Source organism: Nicotiana attenuata, unplaced genomic scaffold (assembly GCF_001879085.1).
Source record: "Nicotiana attenuata strain UT unplaced genomic scaffold, NIATTr2, whole genome shotgun sequence".
NCBI classification, from domain to species: domain Eukaryota; kingdom Viridiplantae; phylum Streptophyta; class Magnoliopsida; order Solanales; family Solanaceae; genus Nicotiana; species Nicotiana attenuata.
In genome coordinates, this window is record NW_017671443.1 from 15,146 (window position 1) to 38,938 (window position 23,793).

At 34.7% G+C, this 23,793-nt stretch overlaps 2 protein-coding genes across 9 annotated transcripts; one reads left to right on the forward strand and one right to left on the reverse strand.

Annotated features, from left to right (window-relative positions):
- Positions 1-3,577: 3,577 nt before the first annotated feature.
- Positions 3,578-18,692, forward strand: LOC109208325. 8 transcript variants are annotated; one of them, XM_019371419.1, is made up of 6 exons: positions 3,579-3,988; positions 5,423-5,469; positions 8,516-8,618; positions 14,865-14,951; positions 15,603-15,686; positions 18,280-18,692. In XM_019371419.1, exons 1-6 carry the CDS (start codon positions 3,698-3,700, stop codon positions 18,334-18,336), a joined length of 669 nt encoding a protein of 222 aa, XP_019226964.1. In that variant the 5' UTR covers positions 3,579-3,697; the 3' UTR covers positions 18,337-18,692. The 8 variants fall into 8 exon arrangements, with proteins under 8 accessions (XP_019226970.1, XP_019226964.1, XP_019226965.1 ...); XM_019371420.1 differs by having other exon boundaries at positions 18,295-18,692; XM_019371423.1 differs by having other exon boundaries at positions 15,608-15,686.
- Positions 18,533-21,218, reverse strand: LOC109208320. The gene is made up of 2 exons (XM_019371409.1): positions 20,942-21,218; positions 18,533-19,635 (listed from the first exon to the last, which is right to left on the reverse strand). The coding sequence occupies exons 1-2, from the start codon at positions 21,216-21,218 to the stop codon at positions 18,533-18,535; spliced, it is 1,380 nt and encodes a 459-aa protein (XP_019226954.1).
- Positions 21,219-23,793: the final 2,575 nt, after the last annotated feature.

Consider the following 23,793-nt stretch of genomic DNA (forward strand, 5'->3'; position numbering starts at 1 on the left):
TCATTAATGATCAACCACAATGTTGACATTAGAAAAATGGGACACTATAAACATTTCACCAACGAGCCCTCCAATATCCCATTTATTATTTGCAGATGACTTAACCCTAATGAGCAAAGCCAATATGAAGACAGCCCAATCTATCCTTAGCTGCCTTGATGACTTCTGTCACTTATCAGGACAGATGATTAATAAATCGAAGTCTAAATTGATAATATCACAACACTGTCCAACTTCAACAAAAAATAACCTCTCATCCATGTTGAAAATAAAGCTTAGTGAAACTTTTGGTACATACTTAGGCTTTCCCATCCTAAATTGTAGACCCAAACCAAAAGATTACCAATTTGTGATCGATAAAATGAGAAGCAAATTAGGTAGCTAGAAAGCAAAATGGCTTAATACAGCGGGTAGGTGTACACTAGCCTCCTCTACACTCAATACCATCCCAAACCACGTCATGCAATACTCTATATTGCCAACAAAAACTCTCAAGGATATTGATAAAGTCCAACGAGACTTCTTATGGAACTAGTCTCCTGATAAGCGCAAAATGCATATGATTAATTGGAATATCATTACAAAAGATAAGTGCAATGGGGGGGCTGGGTATAAGAAAAGCAAAAAGCAAAAACTTAGCCCTCCTAACAAGCTTAGCTTGGAGAATGATTAATAATACAAAGTCCCTGTAACGACCCGACCGGTCGTTTTGCCTTTTAGAACCCCGTTCCCCTAAATAAAGCCTTCCATACTTGCTTTAACTAATTTACGACTTGCGGGGGCGATTGGTTCGGGGATTGGAAGGGTTTTGAGTAAAAATATGCCCATTTGTTTCTTTAGGATTTCTTAAAAAGACCAAGTTTGACTTCGGTCAACATTTTGGGAAAACGGGCCCAGATTCGTGATTTGACAATTTTTGAGGGTCTGTGGGAAATATGGGACCTGGGCGTGTGTCCGAAATCGAATTCCGAGGTCCCTAGCCCGAGTAATGAATTTTTATCTAAAATTGTTTAATTGAAGCTTTAAGGAATTTAAAGAAACTAAGTAATCATTGATTCCCTATGTATCGGGCTCGAATTTTGGTTCCGAAACTTGGTACAGGTCCGTAATATTGTTTAAGACTTGCCCGTAAAATTTGGTGTCAATCCGAGTAGTTTAAGGGCGTTTTGACCCGTTAGAGGAGAATTAAGAACTTTAAGATTCAATAGTTTGATTCATTTGGTTTTAGGGGGTGATTCCAAGATTTAGCTTTGTTTGGGAGTTCCGAGGGTTCGAGTAGGTCCGCCTCGTGATTTCAGACTTGTCGGTATGTTGGGGCGGGGCTTGGGAGCCCCGAGCGTCAAACGAGCGAGGTTCGAGCGAAGTAGAAAATTTAAGAAAAACAACCTTCAGTTGCTGCTTCTGTCATAACCGCATCTGCGGTTCTTGGACCGCAGATGCGGTCAGCACGTCGCAAAAGCGTAAAGGGGCAGGCCAAGGGGGAACCGCAGAAGCAGCCCAGAGACCGCAGAAGCGGTCCAGCTCCGTAGGCCCAAATCCGCAGAAGCGGCTCGACATCCGCTGAAGCGGACCCGCATAAGCGGACACCTGACCGCAGAAGCGGTCCAGGCTTCTTGGGCCTTTCCGCAAAAGCGAACCTTTTTCCGCAGAAGCGGTCCTGGTACCGCAGAAGCGGAAATCGCTGGGGGTAGAGAGTTCATTTAATCCGAACTCAAAGTCATTTATTCCATACACAACTCCACACTTGGGCGATTTTGGTGCTTCCAAAGAGAGGGTTTCAACATAGCATTGTAAGGTAAGTAATCCCCATTCATCCTTAGTTAAATACATGTATATTAGGTAGATTAAACACTAAAAATTAGATAAAATCAAAGAGTTAGAGCTAGACCTAGGGTTTTAATAAAACTAAGATTTAATCATGTAATTTGCTATGTAATGAACTAGAAATGATATATTATTGATCCTTAGGTTGTACAGAACAATTTCCTTTGAAAAATATCGGAATCGGGGCACGTGGGCCCGGGGTCGGAATTTAGGAAACTTGTGAAAAGGGGTGGGAAATGGCTTAAATATCTAGAATTCGATCTAGTAAACTTATATTGACTAGTTTTTACTTCCTTTAACTAGTTTGTGATCGTTTGACTCCGACTTGAGGGCTTGGACTTGTTTTTGATATTGGAAGTGCGCGTTGGAGCGAGGTGAGTCTCCTTTCTAACCTTGTAAGAGGGAACTATCCCCATAGGATTAATAATTGAGTAATTGTTGCTAAATGCGGGGGCTACGAACGCGCTAGGTGACGAGAGTCCGTGCGTAGCTACTATTATGTTAACTGTCCGGGTAATTTAGGACCCACATCATGCTTGTTTATGTAAATCTTTATATTATCTTGGTATTCTGAACACCTAGGATATGCTAGAGGCTTAAAAAGGGAATAAGAACGTGCTTGCATAATTGTTGAAGTCTTGCTTGGCATTAATGACTATTGATGTGCCTTGTGTGTATACTTGATATTATCTTCTTATTTGTGGATCGGGCCGATCGCCTCGGTATGAATAGATGCATCTATAGGCGCGCCGTCGACCCTCGGCAAGTGCACAGTTTATTTCTGTTAGATCGGGTCGTCGCCTCGGCATATTTGCGCATGCTTATATAGCTTTGCTTGAGAGTGTTAGATATTAGAACTATTGTTTTTCATGACTCGAAAGGAATTGATAATTGTAACTGAAGTAATTGATTAATCTGAATCTTAGCGAGAATATGACTTATATGCCTTGTTGTAAACTGTTGCCTATTAAAGAGTTCGCATTGTTAAACTTACACTTATAATATTATTTGACCCTAGTGAGTATCAAGTCGACCTCTCGTCTCTACTTCTTCGAGATTAGGCGGGATACTCACTGGGTACATATTGTTTATGTACTCATGCTACGCTTCTGTACTTAAATGTACAGGGTCTGAGGCAGGTTGATCCGGTTATTTCTCTGGTGCGCATTCATGAGCAGACTTGGGACTTCTACGGTGAGCTGCTTTCCTTCCATGTCGATCCGCAGCCGAAGAAGTCTTTCTTTTGTATTGTTATATTCTGTCTATTCTGATCCAGACAGTAGGGTAGTGTGGTATTCTTTTGGGTTGTATATTCTACTAGTTGTCCGTAGCTTGTGACACTAGGTTCTGGCACACACTTTGGTAGACGATTAATTTGGGGTTGTGTAGCTATTTTATTATGGTATTTATCTCTCCTGGTTTTAAATTTCAAGTTGAGTGTTTTATTTCACTTATTCTAATTAAAAATAATATGATTATTTTAGTAATATTTCCGCAATGGCTTGCCTGACAAGGGTGTCAGGCGCCCTCACAACCTATTGTGAAAATGGATCGTGACATGGGAGTTACAATAATAATAGTAAGAAGTAGTGCGTCAGCCAACCCCCTAATTACAAGAGCCTTTTAATAGATTTTGTGGTCATAATACTACGACAACTAGTACAGAAAACTGAAGTGTGGTTAAAAAAGAAATAAGTAGTACTATATTTTAAAGAGAGAGAAAAATAAACTAGTAGTACAAAGATTGCCACATCATCATCATCATCATCCAAACTTGTCACAAACATTTGGCGCTAGCTTTTTCTCTAGTATCAGTTACAGCCTCTTCTTCTCCTCCAACTCATAATATCCTCTACCCAAAATTGTAGCAGCAATGGGAGCTGGAAGAACCCTCTTCTGCTCTCAGAGTTCGAGTTTTGTAGTTTGTAATTACACTCAAAAAATTCATGCCCAAAATAATCGAGCTTTGGCATTGAAATCAGTACTTGTACACAAATTGACCAATTTTACTAATCAAGATTCAATTTTGAGAAAACCCCAGAATCTTCCTGTTCTTCGACTTAAGGTTGTTACTAGAGCTGCTGATTCCTCACAGCCATCTTCCTCTGCTATTACTTCCTCCGACAAATCTATTGTCCCCGATGAAGAGTTTTCACTTGCCAAGGTACTTTCCTTTTCTTTTCGTTGAATTTAACATTTACTCCATACCTTCCAAAAAGATTGTCTTAGTTTGATTTGGCATAAACTTTAATAAAGAAGATATGTGATCTTCAATAAATCATAACAATTGTGTGGCCGTAAACTTCTGAAACTTATGGTCTTAAACCTATCATAGCATTTGTTTGGCTATAAATTCTTCCTATTAAGGAAAATAATGAAAGGTATTTATCTTTCTGAAATGGACTAATAAAGAAATAGCGTCAATCTTTTTTAACAGAATAGTATATGCTAACACTGTAAAATGCTTTTTTAAAACTATTAAGCTATTTTAACCTGTTGTTATTTTTTATTTTACTAATTCTGGACGTTTACCTACAGTTATCTTTTAGTTAGGTAATTTGATAGTGTAAAAATTACTGTTAGTTAAACGAAGTTAATCTATTTTAATTGCTTTCATAGAAGGCCTAAATGAAGCAAAATGATTATTGAAGATTCATATAGTTTGGAATCAAAACATAGTTGTTGATATTGTAATATGTTTCTTTTCAGACAAATTTAGCCCGCTAAGTTAACCGGAGACCGAATTTTGAATAGTGAAATAAAAAAAGGCCATTTGTGCAAATGCCCATTTCAATTTATCTGATGTTCTTTCTATAATGGGAAGTTCCAAATATTTGTTACTGTTCCGATGATAATACTACTCTACAACTTCCAATAATTTACTATTCAAATTTTATATTGTATTAGGATGTTTCTCTATCAAATTAACAATTATTCAGTTCATATTTTCTTCCACTGCCACTAAGATATATTGCAAGTTACATTAACATCTGAATTATGTTCTGTCATATATAAAATGGAAATACGAAATGGAGGGAGCATATTGATTAATAAAACATTAAGAAGGAATATGCCAGAGAGTAGCGATGGGAAATTAGAAATGTAGTGCAAAAGAACTCTAGATTTTTCGTTTAGAAATCTAAAACTTTTCTTGTGTTAGAAATTTAATAGTTTGACTTTTGAGCCTGGTATGATATTCATATACTTGAATTGTCCTTTCTTCAATTCCTTTACCTACATTACTGTTGTTATTTTTATTTATACATCAATATAAATTATCTTCTATTGTTCATGATGTGTTACTCTTTACTGTAATGCACAATTTTGTTCTAGTTTTTGACTTAAAGCCTATCTGAACTTGGACTTCTGTTTTTTTTTCGCCATTGACATCATTAAGAAAGACTGCATATCATTGTGTCCTCAATTTTTTGGGTCTTATAATATTGGATTATCATTTGATTTAGCGAGAAACTCCATTTTGACAAAAATGGACATACCACCTAAATATGCTTATAGGCTGTTAATGTCTCCTTCTTCCCTTGAATCTACTGGTCCTGAAGAAATTATCGATGATGTTCTGTGGATGCTGTAATTTGAGGTTTCTTTTGGTGTTATTGGACTCTGCCTTGGTGTTTCACTTCTCTCGTGAGTATATTTAATTGATCATACCTTATAATAGTGGCTTCATGGTTATCTAAATTGACAAAGAGACACTTCTGTGGAACACAACATTCTCTACTGTCCTAAGTTTTTGTGTGCAAATCCTTTGACATTCAACAACAACTCTTTTAACAACTATAGTTTGCATATATGTGCATATCACTTGGCAATAGCAATGAACGAGAATCAAATTCTCTTTCTTCTTATTGTAAATGTTAAAAGAAGGTAGAAATTTTAGCAATCAATGATTTTGAATAACAAACACATGTAATAAGCTCTGTTTTAAAGGGCAGAATTGGGACTCGCCCCGGGGCGGAGCACTCGTAAAACGCCCCTGGGCTTATGTCTGGGGCTTAGTTCCGTGAGACTTATGCCTCGTCCATCGGGGGCTTAAGCTCCGGACACGCCCAGCGCCCAGCGTACTGGGCTCGCCTAATAGAACTTTATGCAATTGTATGTAACTAACCTTGTAAATCCTCAAATTTTCTTAATAAATCGTTGACTATTCAAAATTACTTTTTTCTTAATCATAAATCATTAAGTTGAGAGTATTTTATGTCATAATTAAAATAAAAATTATTGTACGTTATCCACTAGGATTGCTATGATAGTTAATTTTAAATAAATCTTTCATTTAAAAAGTATTTATTTATTAACTTTTGTTATGTCTTTACTATTTAATAGTCCATAATTTTTTTATAATTATTTTTCTAAATATTTTTTTTTTCACGTTTATGAGATACAATACTTATTAATTTAATAGCTCAGTATTAGCTAGTAACTACTTACAAATAGTTAGTTATCATGGTATTGTGTGGTGAATTGTGTCACTTTATTAACTTGTTGAAACGTAAAAATAAATGATGCTACAGAATCATATTGGAATTGTGAATTATGTTTTTATATTAATTCTCTTTCAAATAGAAAACATATTAAATAAAAAGAGTATTTTAAGAAAAATATCAAATTATAATATCGAAATTCTTTCAAGATTCATTACTCCTTAAGAGATACATATAAGATTTCGTATCGAATACATTACTTTTGATGTTTGAGTTGTAATGACATTGCAGCTAATTTGCATATTATGATATATGTCATACTTTTCGTATTATTCATAGTTGAATTATACTTTATAAATATTTTAAATAGATTATTTGTTATAATTTTGTGACTTTAATGTAATTTTTATAATTATTTTTTTATTTTATACTATTTTAAAATTTTTGAAATTAGTAAAATTTAAAGATCCTTGGGACTTACGCCCCATGTCTCAGGGCTTACTCCTCGCCTCGTCAGAGATAAAACGTCTCGCCTCACGCCCCCGCCTTTTAAAACATTGGTAATAAGTATGTGCCTTTTAAAACATTGGTAATAAGTATGTGTTATTCTTGTTGGTTTCATGTTGTTGAGTTTGCTTCGTTCTTCACATTCTTTCGATATTTTTAATAAATAACATTCTCTCTAATTTGATTAGAAAGGAAATGATGATGTCTCAATATCAATTTTGGAGGATAACTATTAAGCAGTGGCGGATCCAGGATTCCGAGCAAGGGGGTTCAATATTATTAAGAAGTGAACATTAAATTTCATCGAATGAGGTCATCGAAATTTGTTGAATCCAAATGTAATGTCAAATGGGTTCTTTAAATAAATAAATCTAAATAGGAACTAAACTATCGTCGGAACTCATGCTAATGATATGTTGGATTAAAATTAATACATTGGTTTGTTTTGAAGTAATTCTTTTTACCAAAAAGAAAATACTAGTAAAAAAGGGGTATTATAAGGAAGAAAAGGCAAAAAAAAAAAAAAAATCATGTCTAGTAAATAATAAACAAAAAATTAGCAAAAGATAATTGCGAAAACAACTATTTTAATAATTAAATAAGACAAAGAAGTTGAAGGCAAACAATAGGAGTCTTATTTGCCTCACCTTCCGCGTAATGTATTGTTCAAGCAGTGGAAAGAAAACATAACTGCAGTGTGTGGGAAGTAGGATCGAACTTGGGCCCTTAAAGAAAGTAAGAAGAAATAACTGCAGTGTATGGGAAGTAGGATCGAACTTGGGCCCTTAAAGAAAGTAAGAAAATATAACTGCAGTGTATGGGAAGTAGGACCGAACTTGGACCCTTAAAAAAGTTTGAACCTTCTTGACCACTAAGCTAAGCTTTAGACTTGTGTCAAGGGGATGCAACATCTTATATATATCAATAAAAATCAAATTTAACCCTATATACACAATGTAATTTTCCGTCGAAGGGGGTTGGGATGACCACCCTTCCGTCCCCTAAATCCGCCCCTGCTATTAAGTAGTTTAGAATTAGATTAAAAAGGGTATATATATTGTTAGTATCCTCTTAGAGCAGTTTCCTTAAATCAAGAGCTCTACTTTTGTACATACATATCTAGGTTTTTATATTTGTGCTATCCGTTAGATTCTTTGACGAGGTGGATGTTTTTGTGCCAGCACACCTCCTGTTAAGGCTATTTTTGAACTCTGTAATGTATGAAAGACTGACTAGACTATGTATTTAGTTTGTCTAATTGATTAAATAATCATCTTGAAGCATAGGTCACTTGATTGTTACCATGTCACATTTGGGTCGACCTACCTTTTATTCTAGAGGGTTAAAGAAGTTGTTTTCCCCCTCCCTGAAAATAGCAAAAGAATTTCAGTCCAATTCATACAAAATAAAGATGATACTACTTCTATATTACTTCAAGTTGGAGCGACATCTTTCAACCAACTCCACCACTATTTTATTCTCCAAACTGATATTCTGAACACTTTGCTACAAAATTACATATGATAAGTAGTATAAATATAGATTTGAGTTTCTTCAGTGCCCCACACTCCTTCCAATTTTTGGTTTTTTGTTTTTTATTCTTCTTTTTGATTGTCATAGCAAAGAAAAGAGATTATTGAAGGTCACTATTCCTCGCATGCTTTCTCACTTTAGAGTTTAGACATAATGAAGTTGGCATTAAGGTTACCTTGACTCTTCTATTGTTTCATTATACTTTTCAGGTATGGATTTGGAGCATATTTTAACATCCTTCCTGGTTCTGAGTGGTCGGCATTGATGTTGGCATATGGTTTCCCACTTACTATAATCGGCATGGCTCTTAAGGTTATCTAGTTCTCCTTTTTTGACTTGTTTGCTTGTATGGAGTTATAAGTCCTAGGCTTTTAATATTGAACAACCGTGTTTCAAAGTCTATGTTCTATCAACGGTATCTTTAGTTGTGTTAGAAATATGCTTTAAAAGCTGCTCTCAGTAAAATTATTTTACTGTTTCAGCTATTTACTGCAGTAATTTAGTTTGAATTTGAAATAATTTTGAACTAGTTTTTAGGAGTGAACTAGTATTATTTTCAGCATATTTTGTGCTGATTTTTAGGTCTTTTAAGTTAGTATTTCTCTTATAAATTGTAGTCCAAAGCAGTAAAATAATATAGTATTTTCAGCTTCAGTTCCTTTTACATCTATTCCAGTATATTTTTTTATTTTCTTGTCATCTTCCCAGTTATTTCCCTTAATTTCTTTTATCAAGAACCAACAATTGGTATCAAGAGTCATCTTCTTAAAGGACCTAAGTAAAATCTTTTCTTGAGTGAGATGGAGACTGAAATGAGTTTTTCTCAATTGGCTCCTCCAGTCTTTGATGGTGAAAATTACCAACTGTGGGCAGTGAGAATGGAGACTTACTTGGAGGCTTTAGATCTTTGGGAGGCCGTGGAAGAGGATTATGATGTTCTTCTGCTGCCTAACAATCCCACGGTGGCCCAGATCAAGAGTCACAAGGAAAAGAAAACCAGGAAATCAAAGGTGAAAGCAACTTTGTTTCCTGGTGTGTTTGCAAAAAATTTCACGAGAGTTATGGCTCTCAAATCAGCAAAAGAAATCTGGGATTATCTGAAGGGAGAATATACAGGAGATGAAAGAATACGAGGCATGAAGGTGTTGAATTTAATAAGGGAATTCGAGTTGCAGAAAATGAAAGAATCTGAGACCGTCAAAGAATACTCAGATCGGTTGCTTGGCATTGTTAACAAGGTAAGGTTGCTTGGCACTAAATTTAAAGATTCAAGAATTGTTAAAAAAATTCTTGTTACGGTGCCTGAAAAATATGAAGTATCCATAACTACCTTGGAAAATACAAAGGATCTATCCAAGATTATCTTGGCAGAATTGTTAAATACATTGCAGGCACAAGAGCAAAGGAGGCTTATGAGGCAAGATGGTATGGTTGAAGGAGCCCTTGCAGCCAACCACAAAACTCAAAGCAAGGGTAATAATGTTAAAAAAAATTACCCGCCTTGTCAGCACTGTGGCAAAAAAGGTCATCCACCATTCAAATGTTGGAAGAGGCCAGATGCAAAGTGCAAAATTTGCAACTAACTTGGTCATGAAGCTGTAATCTGCAAAGGCAAATATCAAAAGCATGAAGCAGATGCCCAAGTCGCCAATGAAGAAGAAGAAGATCACTTGTTTGTGGCAACTATTCTTTCAACCAAAAAATCCGATTTTTGGTTGATTGACAGTGGTTGTACAAACCACATGACATATGATAGAAATCTTTTCAAAGAGTTCACGTCTATAGGAAATAAGAAAGTCAGAATTGGAAATGGTGATTATATTCTTACTAAAGGAAAAGGAACTGTTGCAATCCCAACAAATTCAGGTACTAAGAAAATTTCAGATGTTCTTTATGTTCCTGATATTGATCAAAATTTATTAAGTGTTGGACAACTAATGGAAAAAGGATTTAAAGTATCCTTTGAAGATAAATATTGTTTCATTTATGATGCAACTGGACTTGAGATTTTAAGGGTTAAAATGAGAGGTAAAAATTTCTCATTTGATCCAACCGAAGATGAAGAATGGAGCCAAAAGAATCTACTAAGTGCAGGTAATTCTCCAACTGAGGACATATGTGAAAATAAGGTAAGGAAGAAGTTATCAATATTTCAGAAAATGCAATTCTAGAAGAAAGTTGACAAGTCTCAAGGCAAGATGCAAATGAAGCTGAAAAACGAGCCAACTTATTTCATTAACAATCATGAGATGCAGCAAAATACAGAAGTGAACTCGATTCACTGCAAGTCCAAAGATCAGTTGGCAGATTTACGTACAAAGTCGCTTCCAGTTAAAGGTTCACAAGGGACAAATTCAGAATTTGCAGCTTCAAAAGCAAGGAGGAGGTTAGAAATATGCTTTAGAAGCTGCTCTCAGTAAAATTATTTTACTGTTTCAGCTATTTACTGCAGTAATTTAGTTTGAATTTGAAATAATTTTGAACTAGTCTCTAGCAGTTAGTTATTTTCAGCATATTTTGTGCTGATTTTTAGGTCTTTTAAGTTAGTATTTCTCTTATAAATTGTAGTCCAAATGCAGTAAAATAATATAGTATTTTCAGCTTCAGTTCCTTTTACATCTATTCCAGTATATTTTTTTATTTTCTTGTCATCTTCCCAGTTATTTCCCTTAATTTCTTTTATCAAGAACCAACAAGTTGGTCGCCTTGATGATTCTGGTGTAGAAATCTATTTCGTCCAGAAAACTTACTCTCCATTACTTTTCAGTATGCAGAGCTCAAACCTGTGCCATGCATAACGTACTCAGATGCTCAACTACTACGGGAAAAATGTGCTACTCCAATCCTGAAGCAGGTAATGTTCTTTTGTTGACTACCGGAAATGCCCTTCTGCCACTTGATGCTTTTCTTAAAGCATGTTAATCCATGCCAAGAAGCTCCAATCTTTTTTTGCGAAGTCGTGTAATTTTAGCATCGTTAATCTGGCAAAAGTTTGTGATACTCGAAAATCAAAGATAATAGTCTCTTATCAAGTTAAACATACTCATTTCCTTTTTCAACAGCCCGACAGTAATGTTTAGTAATGGGCAAAATACAATTTTGTTGAACCTTAGGCTGCACAATAATTACATGGAGGCCATCTTTACTCCTCTTAATACAATTATTTTCTCTGTTCTGTTCCCGGAAGACCAATTTTAACACTAAATAATATATATGTGCTATTCCTATCTTAAAAACTATGACCCACAAACTTGGACGTACGTATTGAGATACAGTGAGTAACATGTTGAATATCACTGGGTCAAGTCAAGCTTTTATAATTCCTGATATGATTCTTCTACTAAGATAAATATGAAGACAAAATGCCATTGTTTCCTAATATTGGTGATTTGCTATTATTACTTCTTTTGACCCTACTCCCGGATTTCGTTTCAGTTATTTCATGTTCAGTATGGATACATGCAAAATATATATATTTCAGTAAAATATATATTTCATGCAAGTAATATAAAATTAATGGAAAAGGCCTAAAAATGCCACTGAACTTTCAGAAATGGCCTATTGATGCCATCCGTTAAAAATTTGCTATATCCATGCCATTGCCGTTAAAAAAATGGCCCAACTATGCCATTATTTGTCTAACGGAGGGAATTTTTTTAAAAAAAATATTTATTACACTTGATTTTCCACGTGTCATGTTATTATTTGTCCGAAATAACCCCAGCCCCACTTAATTCTAACCTTAGTTTGGTCCACTACCCATCCCCAAACCCAACCCGGTTAAAACAAAACAAATCCCCTTCAACAAATCCCCTTCTTCTTCCCCAAATTTGCAACCCTAAAACCTCCATTAATGTTGGTCCAACCCTAAAACCAGAAAATACACAGAAATCCATCACAAGGCTGGTCAAACGCTTAATTGGAAAGGTTAAAATACAGCAGGGAAATCATTTAGNCTGTGCGTATCTGTATTTTTTTGAAGATGTGGTTGATATAATCTATATATATATATATATATATATATCTATATATATTTTATTTATTTATTATTATAAAAGCACGAATGTTAAAACGCTAAATGTTAGTAGACGAAAATATCCCTGAAATATTAACTGACGATTATGCCCTTTAAAGGTCAAATTATTCTTTGAAGTATTTAACTCCATATTGGACAAAATTGTATTATTTGTGATTCTAACTATTGCTCATGAGTTTGAAACCAACTAAGATTTTACCTCTAATTCACTAAAAAATTTCCACATTGATTCTTGTTTAAATACCAAGTCACTTTGCATGGTCAAATGCGGCTTGAAAGTGAAATATTATATGCCAATAATTCACCACTCATAAGGTTGAATCGAACTCGAGGAGCCTTTAATAGCAGAAGTTACATGAAATTAAAATCTTTTTACAAATTTGAATCCTTTGGTACACAACCAAACATTAATCCGCTCCTAACTAAAATATGTTTGCTCTCTAATGGCAGCTCTATTTAAAAAACTCAATATGTATACCGTCGCCATGAGAGTTTAAGAGCTTGACCTTTTTTGATAAAAGGATATCAATTTTCTCCTTTTTTTCTTGAATGCTATTTTTTCCTCCATATCATGTGTGCAAATTTCAATATAAGTATTGTTGCGTTATTAAGTAATTTTACAATTTTAATTGCTATGTGTTTCGTAATATTTGACACAATCAAGTTAATGAGAATTATTTGACGATAATATTTTACTATTTTTTTTGTATAAATTATATAATGCTTGACTTGAGATATTCGTGCAACGCACGAGTATAGAGACTAGTATACTATATTAAAAGTACGAAGGCCCTATTGAAATATCGTTTGCCTTTTTTACCCCTTTAGGATAGATTACACATTGGATAAAATTATAATTGTTAATTAATTATTTTCCTAATATTTAAAAATTTCAGATCAACTAAAATATTGGTTATTAAAACATTCCTTATTTGACATTATGTAAAGTCCCTAATATGTAGGAACTTCATTACCTAAGGAATATATATTGATAACTTTTTTTAATCCTAATTAGACTATCCAAGACTAGATGTGCGCATGGATTTTCATTCTTTCGTCCTAATCTTTTTTTTTTATAATAAAAAATAATAGCAACAATAATAATTATTATTGTCACATAATATGTGAAAACACCGATCAATATTGAACAAATTACTAACAAAATATTTAAGTGGTTGACAAGAGTCAAGTACATTAATTTTACAAACACAAAAATCCAAAAAGTAAAATATCAAATTAATTTCTTTACTCTTTGATAATATAATTTAGATAACAGTATAATTATAATTAATTATTTGAAATTGGATGAGCTAATATGAATAATGTGAATCAACAAAAAAAAGTAATTTTATTTAATGTTGCAAACAAATAATTAAGACTTTGAATTGACTAATTAACAAGAATAAATTTAATTATTTTTCATATTCCTCGTATAAGTAAAATTATTTTCAAATTGACAAATCTTATAGGATACATAATTTTTCTTTTTTTTTTTTACAAGAATTGCATTAGCATATGGTAAAATTGGTTATAATAACATAAGAGTCAAATTCGTAAAAATACAAACTTGAAACAATAGAATACAAATTATATTCTAAACGAATTGTCATTTATTATTATTATTATTATTATTATTATTATTATTATTATTATTATTATTATTATTATTATTATTATTGTTATTGTTGTTGTTGTTGTTGTTGTTGTTGTTGTTGTTGTTGTTGTTGTTGTTATTGTTGTTGTTGTTGTTATTTTACAAATGACAACTCCTCTTATGTTGTATATTAAATTATTTGATGTAAAATATATGTGTCATTTAGGCTTTATGTTAGCCCCTTATCAACTTTTTTTTATGAGCATAACACCAACCTCATTCATTCCTAAAATGGCAGAGAAATTTTTTTTTTTTAAATATATCTTATTTGACAAATATTTGTTGATAATAGTATTTACATATTTTTTTTGTTTATTTTTGTATTAGAGTCATAAAAATAACAATATTCATTTATAAAATATTTCTATAGAAGTCCTCAGAAACTACAATAAGGCATCTAAGAACTTTTATGAAAGGAATTCTTTCTTCACTGAGCCAGCTAAATAAAATATTTAGTTGTCATCATTCTCAAGAACTTATATATTTTTGTTAATTTTTATTTTAAAAGTCAAACACATTGCTTATCAAATTTTTTACTAATTTTTTGAAATAGTGTATTCACTGATATAGAATGCACGCGCAAAGCGCGTACTCTAAGACTAGTATATAAAAAACTGGTTGCATTAATTTCAACTAGGGGTGGCAATTTAAGCCCAAACCCATCCAACCCGCCTAGAGATTAATGGGTTGGGCTACAAACATTTTACTTAGTTGCCCCAATTTTACTTTTTTTTTTTTTTGTATTTTCAATTTTTATTTTTTCGTTTTTCTGCACCACACACCAACCCTAACCCCCTCCCCCCGGCAAACCCCCTCAAAAAAAGTTTNTCTATTTAGTCCAGAAAACTTACTCTCAATTATTTGTCAGTATGCAGAGCTCAAACCTGTGCCATGCATAACGTACTCAGATGCTCAACTACTACGGGAAAAATGTGCTACTCCAATCCTGAAGCAGGTAATGTTCTTTTGTTGACTACCGGAAATGCCCTTCTGCCACTTGATGCTTTTCTTAAAGCATGTTAATCCATGCCAAGAAGCTCCAATCTTTTTTGCAAAGTCGTGCAATTTTAGCATCGTTAATCTGGCAAAAGTTTGTGATACTTGAAAATCAAAGATAATAGTCTCTTATCAAGTTAAACATCCTCATTTCCTTTATCAACAGCCCGGCAGTAATGTTTAGTAATGGGCAAAATACAATTTTGTTGAACCTTAGGTTGCACAATAATTACATGGAGGCCATTTTTACTCCTCTTAATACAATTATTTTCTCTGTTCTGTTCCCCGAAGACCAATTTTAACACTAAATAATATATATGTGCTATTCCTATCTTAAAAACCATGACCCACAAACTTGGACGTATGTATTGAGATACAGTGAGTAACTTGTTGAATATCACTGGGTCAAGTCAAGTTTTTATAATTCCTGATATGATTCTTCTACTAAGATAAATATGAAGACAAAATGCCGTTGTTTCCTAATATTGGTGATTTGCTATTATTACTTCTTTTGACTCTACTCCCGGATTTCGTTTCAGTTATTTCATGTTCAGTATGGATACATTCTCATATTGCTGACTAACTAGTAATAGGATTTTCTTTCTGTAAGGTCAGGAGCGATGTGATAAGATACCTTTATGGGGATGAGCAGCATTTGGATGAGGCATTGAAGCGTAATTTCCAATTTGGACTGGTAAGTTCCCTTAATTTTGTGTTTTACAAACTGATTTTTTTAATATTCAGATTAAGTTTGGCAGATGTTTGGAATGGAGATTTAACTTGAGGAGTATGAGAAATTTTCCAAAGAGGCTGTCAATTTCATGGCTGTGGATCTCATCAAAAAAATGAAGGACCAAAAAAAAAGAGAACTAAAAAGAGCATGAAAAGATGGAGAGATTAAATGAGAAGCAAACACCGTGGATTTTCTGGTGAAAATATATGATAGGTCCTTTTCTAATTACTTTTGAGTCTTTGGATGATGGGAGCTTTATAACTCAATGGAAAATAATACTCCTAGCAAAAGGGAGTCTAACGTTTTTTTTTTAGCCCACAGTGTGGAACTTTTATTCCAAATAAAACAATTACAAAGGAGGAGGGCTAGGCCTGACCTCCTTGTGCAAAAGGAATGGAAATTCATTCAGTACATAGTGGCATGAAAGCCTAATTTCTCAAAAAATTAAACTTGTGCCAGCTGGTGTAATGTGTCTTACATGTGATCCTACCAGCTAGCAGTAACAGGCTATGGTGGTTCAAAGAACCATCCTGGGTGTTTGGTTGCTCTAATCCTGAAGGAAGGCATTTGGAGTTTGTCCATTCTCAAATATCCTTTTGTCTCGCAAGGCAGATCATTTTCTTGCATGTATATCTTGTCCTTCATGATGGCAGTTGCATGTTTTGCAAGTGAATCAGCTACAGTGTTTCCTTCCCTAAAGCAATGACATACTTCAATATCTCTATGTGATATCTTTTCTTTGATAGTTGTTAGGTCATTGTGAAGCCTACATGGTGGTTTTGCTTTTCCTTGAATCATTTGAACCACCAGTAGTGAGTCCAGTTCCACAGTTAGCTTGTTGAATTGTTGTTCACAGCACCATATGATTCCAAAGAGCGCAGCCTGCAATTCACTAAATTTGTTAGTCAAGAATTGAATAGGATTAGCATAAGCCATTACCATATCTCCATTTCCCCTTCTAACAATCCCTCCAGCTCCTGCTTTACCCATCATCATCATACAGCTTCCATCAGAGTTCAGTTTCCAATTATCCTCTTCTGGGTTAATCCAAGTGACCATGATGCTTCACAGTCTGGGTTGGTAATTATCCGCAATGTGGCAGATATCATTCAACACCATTCTTCCTCCATTCTGCTAAATTTCTTTCCAATGGCAGTTTTTATTTAGAAACACTATTTGTTGGCATATTCTAGTAATGGTTGTAGTCTTCTGGCTGTAGTTCTTTGTGATAATGGAAGTTATGTGAAGAATAAGTTTGTGCAATGGGTTCTTAGAATGTTGGTTCCACCATTGGTATAACACATTGTTGATACCAGCGGCCCTACAATTGATGCCAAGTGGGCTTGAAATGATATGCCATACCCTTTTGGCTATGTCTCTCCTTCCACAAATACATGTTGCAAGTTCTCTTCCTTGGATTGTCTGCAGCAACAACACCTGGAGACTAATTGGAATCCAAATCTCAAATTAGTATTATCTAGTGAAAGTTTGTTTTTCAACAGTCTCCACATAAAGAAGGAGATCTTGAAGGGGATTTCTTTGGACCACACTTTACTGAAAAGTGTATTGTGATTGTCCCTTTGTCTCAGAATTTGTAAGCAGATACACAAGAGAAGTTTCCATCTGATGAAGGCTTTCAAATTGCCTGGTCTTTAGTATCTGAATTCCCCATTTTCACTGTCTCTATAATATCTACAATATTTTGTGGGACTTCACTTTTAAGGGTGTCAATATCCCAGCTATTATTTTGAATGAATTCCTTCACTCTGTATTTCCTGGTTTGTAGGCGAGGTTAACTGAGGAGCTTATAGGACCATCATCTGTCCAATTATCCCACCAGAGTAGCAAGTTCCCCTCATTCACTCTCCATAGAATGTTAGTTTCCAACTTTGTTTCTGATATTTATCAGGCTCCTCCATGCATTAAAGTCTTTAGAATTCCCTTTCTTGGCAACTAAGTTGCTTTTGGGACAGTATTTGGCGATCATGAACCTAGTCCAGAGGTTGTTTTCAGTTCTGAGTCTCCACCACCTCTTAGCTAAGAAGGTTTCACATATATCATGAATTCTCTTGAATCCAATACCACCCTCTTCTGTTGGAAAACACATTTTAGCCCAGGAACTCCAGTGATATTTGTTTTTACCTTCATTATGCCCCCAGAAGAAATTGGTAAAATACATCTCAATCTGATTCATCACTGTGACCGGTGGAACCATAGCAGCTAGCAGGTGAAGTGTCTGAGACTGAAGTATATGTTTAATGATAACTGCTCTACCTCCTGGTGACAGGAACCTTCCTTGCCATCCACCTGCTTTTGCCAGGACTTTGGTGGTAATATCAGTAAAGTGATTGATTTTTTTTCCTGCCAGTGTATATGGGACATCCCAGGTAGGTGAACGGGAATTGTGAGTGCTTGTATCCGGTCCACTTCTTGAACCTTCTTTTGTGATGATTGCCGATACTCTCATGTGCCAAGAAAAAGCTTTTTTCTTTGTTGATCTCTTGACCCGTTGCTTCTTGATACATCTTCAATTGCTTCATAATGAGTTTTATAGATCTCTTGTTTGCAGACGAGAAGAGTACAAGATCATCAGCATAACAAAGGTGATTAATCTGAGGTCCATTTTTATGCCTAGAAAACCCAACAAAGACTTCCCTGAGGTGAAGCTGGTTAAGAGCTTTGGTCAAGCATTCAGCAGTAATAATGAATAGTGAATGAGAGAAGGGGTCCCCTTGTTTCAACCCTCTAGAAGAATTAAAGATTCCCTGTCTAGAGCCATTAATGATAATAGAGTACCAATAGAGTACCTAATCAAAAAAAAAGTACCAATTATTAGAAATTAGTCTATATATTAATTCAATGACCAGTTCAGAAAATCCTACTTTTCTGAGTACAGAGGTGAGAAATGTCCAGGACAACTTATCATATGCCTTAGACATATCCAGCTTCATTACTATATTTTTTTCACTTTTCTTCTTGTTGATGCCATCTATAATCTCCTGAGTAAGAATGTTTTCTGTTATAAGTCTGCCTTTCACAAAACCAGGCTGGTTTTCAGAAATAATCCTTGGCAGAAGGGGACTGATTCTCGTTGTCAGGATCTCAGAAATAATTTTGTTGGTGAAGCTGCACAAACTGATGGGTCTCATTTGCGAAAAGTTGTCAGGGGACTTAACCTTAGGAATAAGAACCAAGCATGTGTGAGTGTAGTATTTTGTTAGGTTGGCTCCCCTGAAGAAAGCTGAAACAAACTCTATAACATCATTCTTGACTATTCTCCATGTAGGTTGGAAAAAAAGACCATTAAATCCATCTGGCCCTGCTGCGTTGTTTGGGTCCATAGAAAAGATGACCTCTTTGATCTCTTCCTCAGTAGGTTTTTGCATTATATGTTCATTATCTTCATCTGTAATCAATCTATCACACCATTTGAGAATGTCCATATCACTAGTACTATTTGGTTGAGTAAAAATACCGTTGAAATGATCAATTGCAGGTTGTGCTATTTCTTTATTCCCTTCAATCCAGTCACCATTCTCATTTTTGATTCTATGAATTCGAGTTTTTCTCATTCTTTCTCTAATAATACTATGAAAATATTTGTTGTTGGTGTCACCCTCCTCTGCCCACTTGACTCTTGCTTTTTGCCTGAGTATGGATTCCTGCATCTTAAGCCACCTGATGTATTCAGCCTCTGATTTATGTAGTTTTTGTCTATTCTCTTCTGAGTCATCCATATCGTAAGCCTCCTCATTAAGTATAGTGTTCTCTTCCATTTGCCTGACCTTGTCATAAACATTACCAATGTTTTCCCTAGACCCTTTGCTCAGTTCTTTGGATAGTGTTTTAAGCTTTTGTTGCAACACCCACATGGGATTGCCTTGAATGCTTGTGTTCCAGCACCTTTCAACTAATAGAAGAAAGTCTTTTGATCAGCCCAAAAATTCAAAAACTTCAAGTACTTGATAACTTCTTGATTGTCGTTGTTGCATTTCATAAGGAGTAGCTTATGATCAAACCTTGTTCTGGGAAGATGATCTATTCTGACTGAGGTGAACATATCTGCCCAACCCTCATTAATCAGTGGTCTATCTAGTCTTTTTGCTTACCCTTCTACCTCTCCTTCTACCGTTGCACCAGGTAAAAGGGCTGCCAGTGAATCCAGCATCAGACATGCCACAGTCTTCCATGCAAGTTATAAAGTCTGTGCTTTAGCTAAGGCAGTGTGGAATTCCTCCTGATTTTTCTTCAGTGGTCATAATAGAGATGAAGTCTCCAACTATAGACCATGCCCCTGGACTTGTCTGCTAACTGACTTGAGTTTATTCCATAGTTTCTTCCCCTTGTTGGCCTTACTTCTGGCATACACTAGTCAACCAGAAGTTGTTGTTAGTGCCTGTGTCTTGAATACGAAAAGTGATTTGTTGTCTGCTCTTCTTTTTAACAGTGCAGTTGAATCTGGAGTTCCAAAAGCACCTTATCTTACTATGAGCATTAGTAATTATATTATAGACTTACCTATAGAATAAATAAATATTATTTATAAATTAAAAAAATAAAAAATATTTAAACATCTATAATGCTGGAATAATTAAATGATGATCATAGTAAAAGAATTAATTAGAATAATTTGTTTGTAATAATAATTTTAGTATTAACAACAAAATTCAAAAATTTATTTACACAATTCAAAATGAAAGGAAATAAAGGCTGTAAAATATATATTTCATGCAAGTAATATAAAAATAATAATTTAAATAAAAGTATATAATATACATTATATATTCTTGAAAATTATGCTCAATTATATTATATATATTCCATGCACGATTTAACATAGCATATTTTACCCTATATAGATAGTCCCCTTTCTTTCCGGTGATATAACTTTGTATCGTCGGGACTTGGTAGAAACATAATAATATAATTGAGCATAATTTTCAAGAATATATAATGTATATTAAAAAAATACTTTATTTAAATAATTATTTTTATATTACATGCATGGAATATATATTTTACAACCTTTATTTTCTTTCATTCTGAATTGTGTAAATAATTTTTAAATTTTTGTTGTTAATACTAAAATTATTATTACTAACAAATCATTCTAATTAAATGAGGAAAATGAAAATGAACCAAATGAGGAAAATGAAATAAAGGTATACGTCTATATTAAGGGGTTGTTTGTTGATGTGTCCTGTGTGTCTAATGACCTGTAAAGGTCCCAGGTCTACTATCAGTCGTCATGTGTCTTGTATGTTTGTCACAAAGGTATACGTGCCCCCTGCATTTGTTTCCTCCAAGTATCAATTCCTTGGCAGTAAGTTCTGCTCTTTGAGTGTTTTCTATCATTTGGCAATTTTGTTTACTGCTTTGTTTCTCCACATCAATGCTAGATTCCATTCCAGTACTCCTCTTGTTGTTCCCCTTCACAGTCATCTCTTGTGTCTGCTCTTCATTGTTCCCCTTGTTGTTCAAATTTTTAGTCATGTCTTGTAATTGTTCCTCAGTAATTCTTTCTACTTTTCTTCTTCCCTTTTTTATTATTTTTCTTTTGTTCTTTTTCCCATTCCTCTTTGCTTTCCACTTTCTGAGTTGTTTCATGTTGTTTCTGCCCCACAGTGTTAGTGTTATCTTTGCTGGAGATTTTGTCATTGACAATTTTATTCTTGTGGGCCTCCTTTTTTCCTTTGTTCACATCNAGCTCCTTTGACTTCATCCCCCTAATGTTCCAGATGATTGTATTAATCAGTAAGACGTAGTTCGGGGGGGGGGGGTGTGTTTTCCTTTGTTTTTCAACTCAGGATCACTTATTTTTCCTCCTCTTTTCACTCTTTTGCTTCTTGCCCCTCGGGGGGAAAGACCCTGTTGTTCAATGATTTTTTCGACTTCCTTTGCAACTGGATCAACACAAATAGTATCTCCTGGCACAAAAGCTGCATCTAAGTAGTTGAGTTCCTCATCTACTTGGTTTTCTGTATTTTCCTCATTTGGTTCATTTTCATTTTCCTCATTTGAATCATTTCATCTTCCGCTTGTTGTGTCTGCTCTATATTAAGGGGTTGTTTGTTGATGTGTCCTGTGTGTCTAATGACCTGTAAAGGTCCCAGGTCTACTATCAGTCGTCATGTGTCTTGTATGTTTGTCACAAAGGTATACGTGCCCCCTGCATTTGTTTCCTCCAAGTATCAATTCCTTGGCTTTCCTTGGCAGTAAGTTCTGCTCTTTGAGTGTTTTCTATCATTTGGCAATTTTGTGTACTGCTTTGTTTCTCCACATCAATGCTAGATTCCATTCCAGTACTACTCTTGTTGTTCCCCTTCACAGTCATCTCTTGTGTCTGCTCTTCATTGTTCCCCTTGTTGTTCAAATTTTTAGTCATGTCTTGTAATTGTTCCTCAGTAATTCTTTCTACTTTTCTTCTTCCCTTTTTTGTTATTTTTCTTTTGTTCTTTTTCCCGTTCCTCTTTGCTTTCCACTTTCTGAGTTGTTTCATGTTGTTTCTGCCCCACAGTGTTAGTGTCATCTTTGCTGGAGATTTTGTCATTGACAATTTTATTCTTGTGGGCCTCCTTTTTTTCTTTGTTCACATCATTCCTTTGCATATTTGCAGTAGCAATGGCTTGTCTGCTAACTTCTTTTGGAGCACTGCTTGCCCCTTGCTCCCCAATTCTTATTGCACTATCAGTACCATTTTGAGCTTCATCAACTTTTTGGTTTTTCTTATCAGCTTCTCTATCCTCTTCAAACCTTCTTTTTTCCAACACTCTACAATTAATTAAAGAGTGTCCAAGTTTCTTACAGTGTTTGCAATATTTAGGTATCCCTTCGTATTCCAATTTCTGAGTAAAACCTTTTAATGGTGAATCTTCATCCTCTTGTCCTACCCAGACCGATTCAAGTTGTGGTTTAAGAAGATCGATTTCGACTCTACCTTGGCCATACTCGGTCTTGTCTTGTTGACTGTAGCAACATCAATTTCCAATGGAACGCCCACTGAGCTTACAATTTGTTTCAGATAATGCCAGTTATGCATGTTAAACGGTAATTTCGGCAGTAAAACCCAAACCGGAACGACTGGTATGTCTTCCTCTGGTTTGAAATCGGGACTCCATTTCTGTAGCCACATTTGCATGCCTTCGATGTCAATTACCCTTCTATACCAAACCGACTTGCAATCTTCCTCAGTAGTGAAGTCCAGGAATACATTCTAGTTGTCATAAACTCCAATTTTGACACTCCCTTTTATAGAGATTCTAACGTTGATGTTTCATCTCCACCTCAGAACTTATCAATCTTACACGTGCTTCTCCTATAGGGGAAAATTATGCCCACACCAAGGAAATGTTAAAGATATAAATATTTGTATTTGCATTTCTAATAGCTATTTACATAACTGAATTATTTTCATCATGCCATGCAGCTTGAGTTGTGAACTTTCTCGTGGCTATTTTATATTCGCAAGAATAGATACCCTGCTCATTATGTATAAGTTTTAATCTCTAAGAATCTGCTAAATCCAGAAACATCGTATGCAGACAACATTCTTTCTCCTTTTGAAAGATTCTTTAGAAACTTTTTACCGCATTGTGAAGGTGATTGATTTGGGTCTCTAAGAAGCCTTCTAGAAATTTTATGCTTAAATAGTTAGCAGGCAAATACACTTTTGCAAGTTCATTAATTGATGGAATTTAGAGAAAAGAAGTTATCTCAATACCAGTTGCAATGATGTCATCTTCCTATCGTAATCAATTTTCAGGAATCTTATTAGGATGGTTTAACCGTTGACTCAAAGCCTGGTTAATGGAGAAGAGTAATGAGAGTAATGAGTTATATATAGACATACACTACGGGTGTCGTTTGGTACGAAGGAAAACATTTTTCGGAAAATATTTTTCTAATTTTCTCATGTTTGATTGGCTTAAATGTTTTGGAAAATATTTTCCTTATAAACTCATTTTCCTCTAATTGGAGAAAAATATTTTCCTTATCAAGAGAAGGGAAAACATTTTCCAAAACTCCTTCTCTACCGTCCCTACCCTCCCCACCCCCTCTCTCCAAAAAA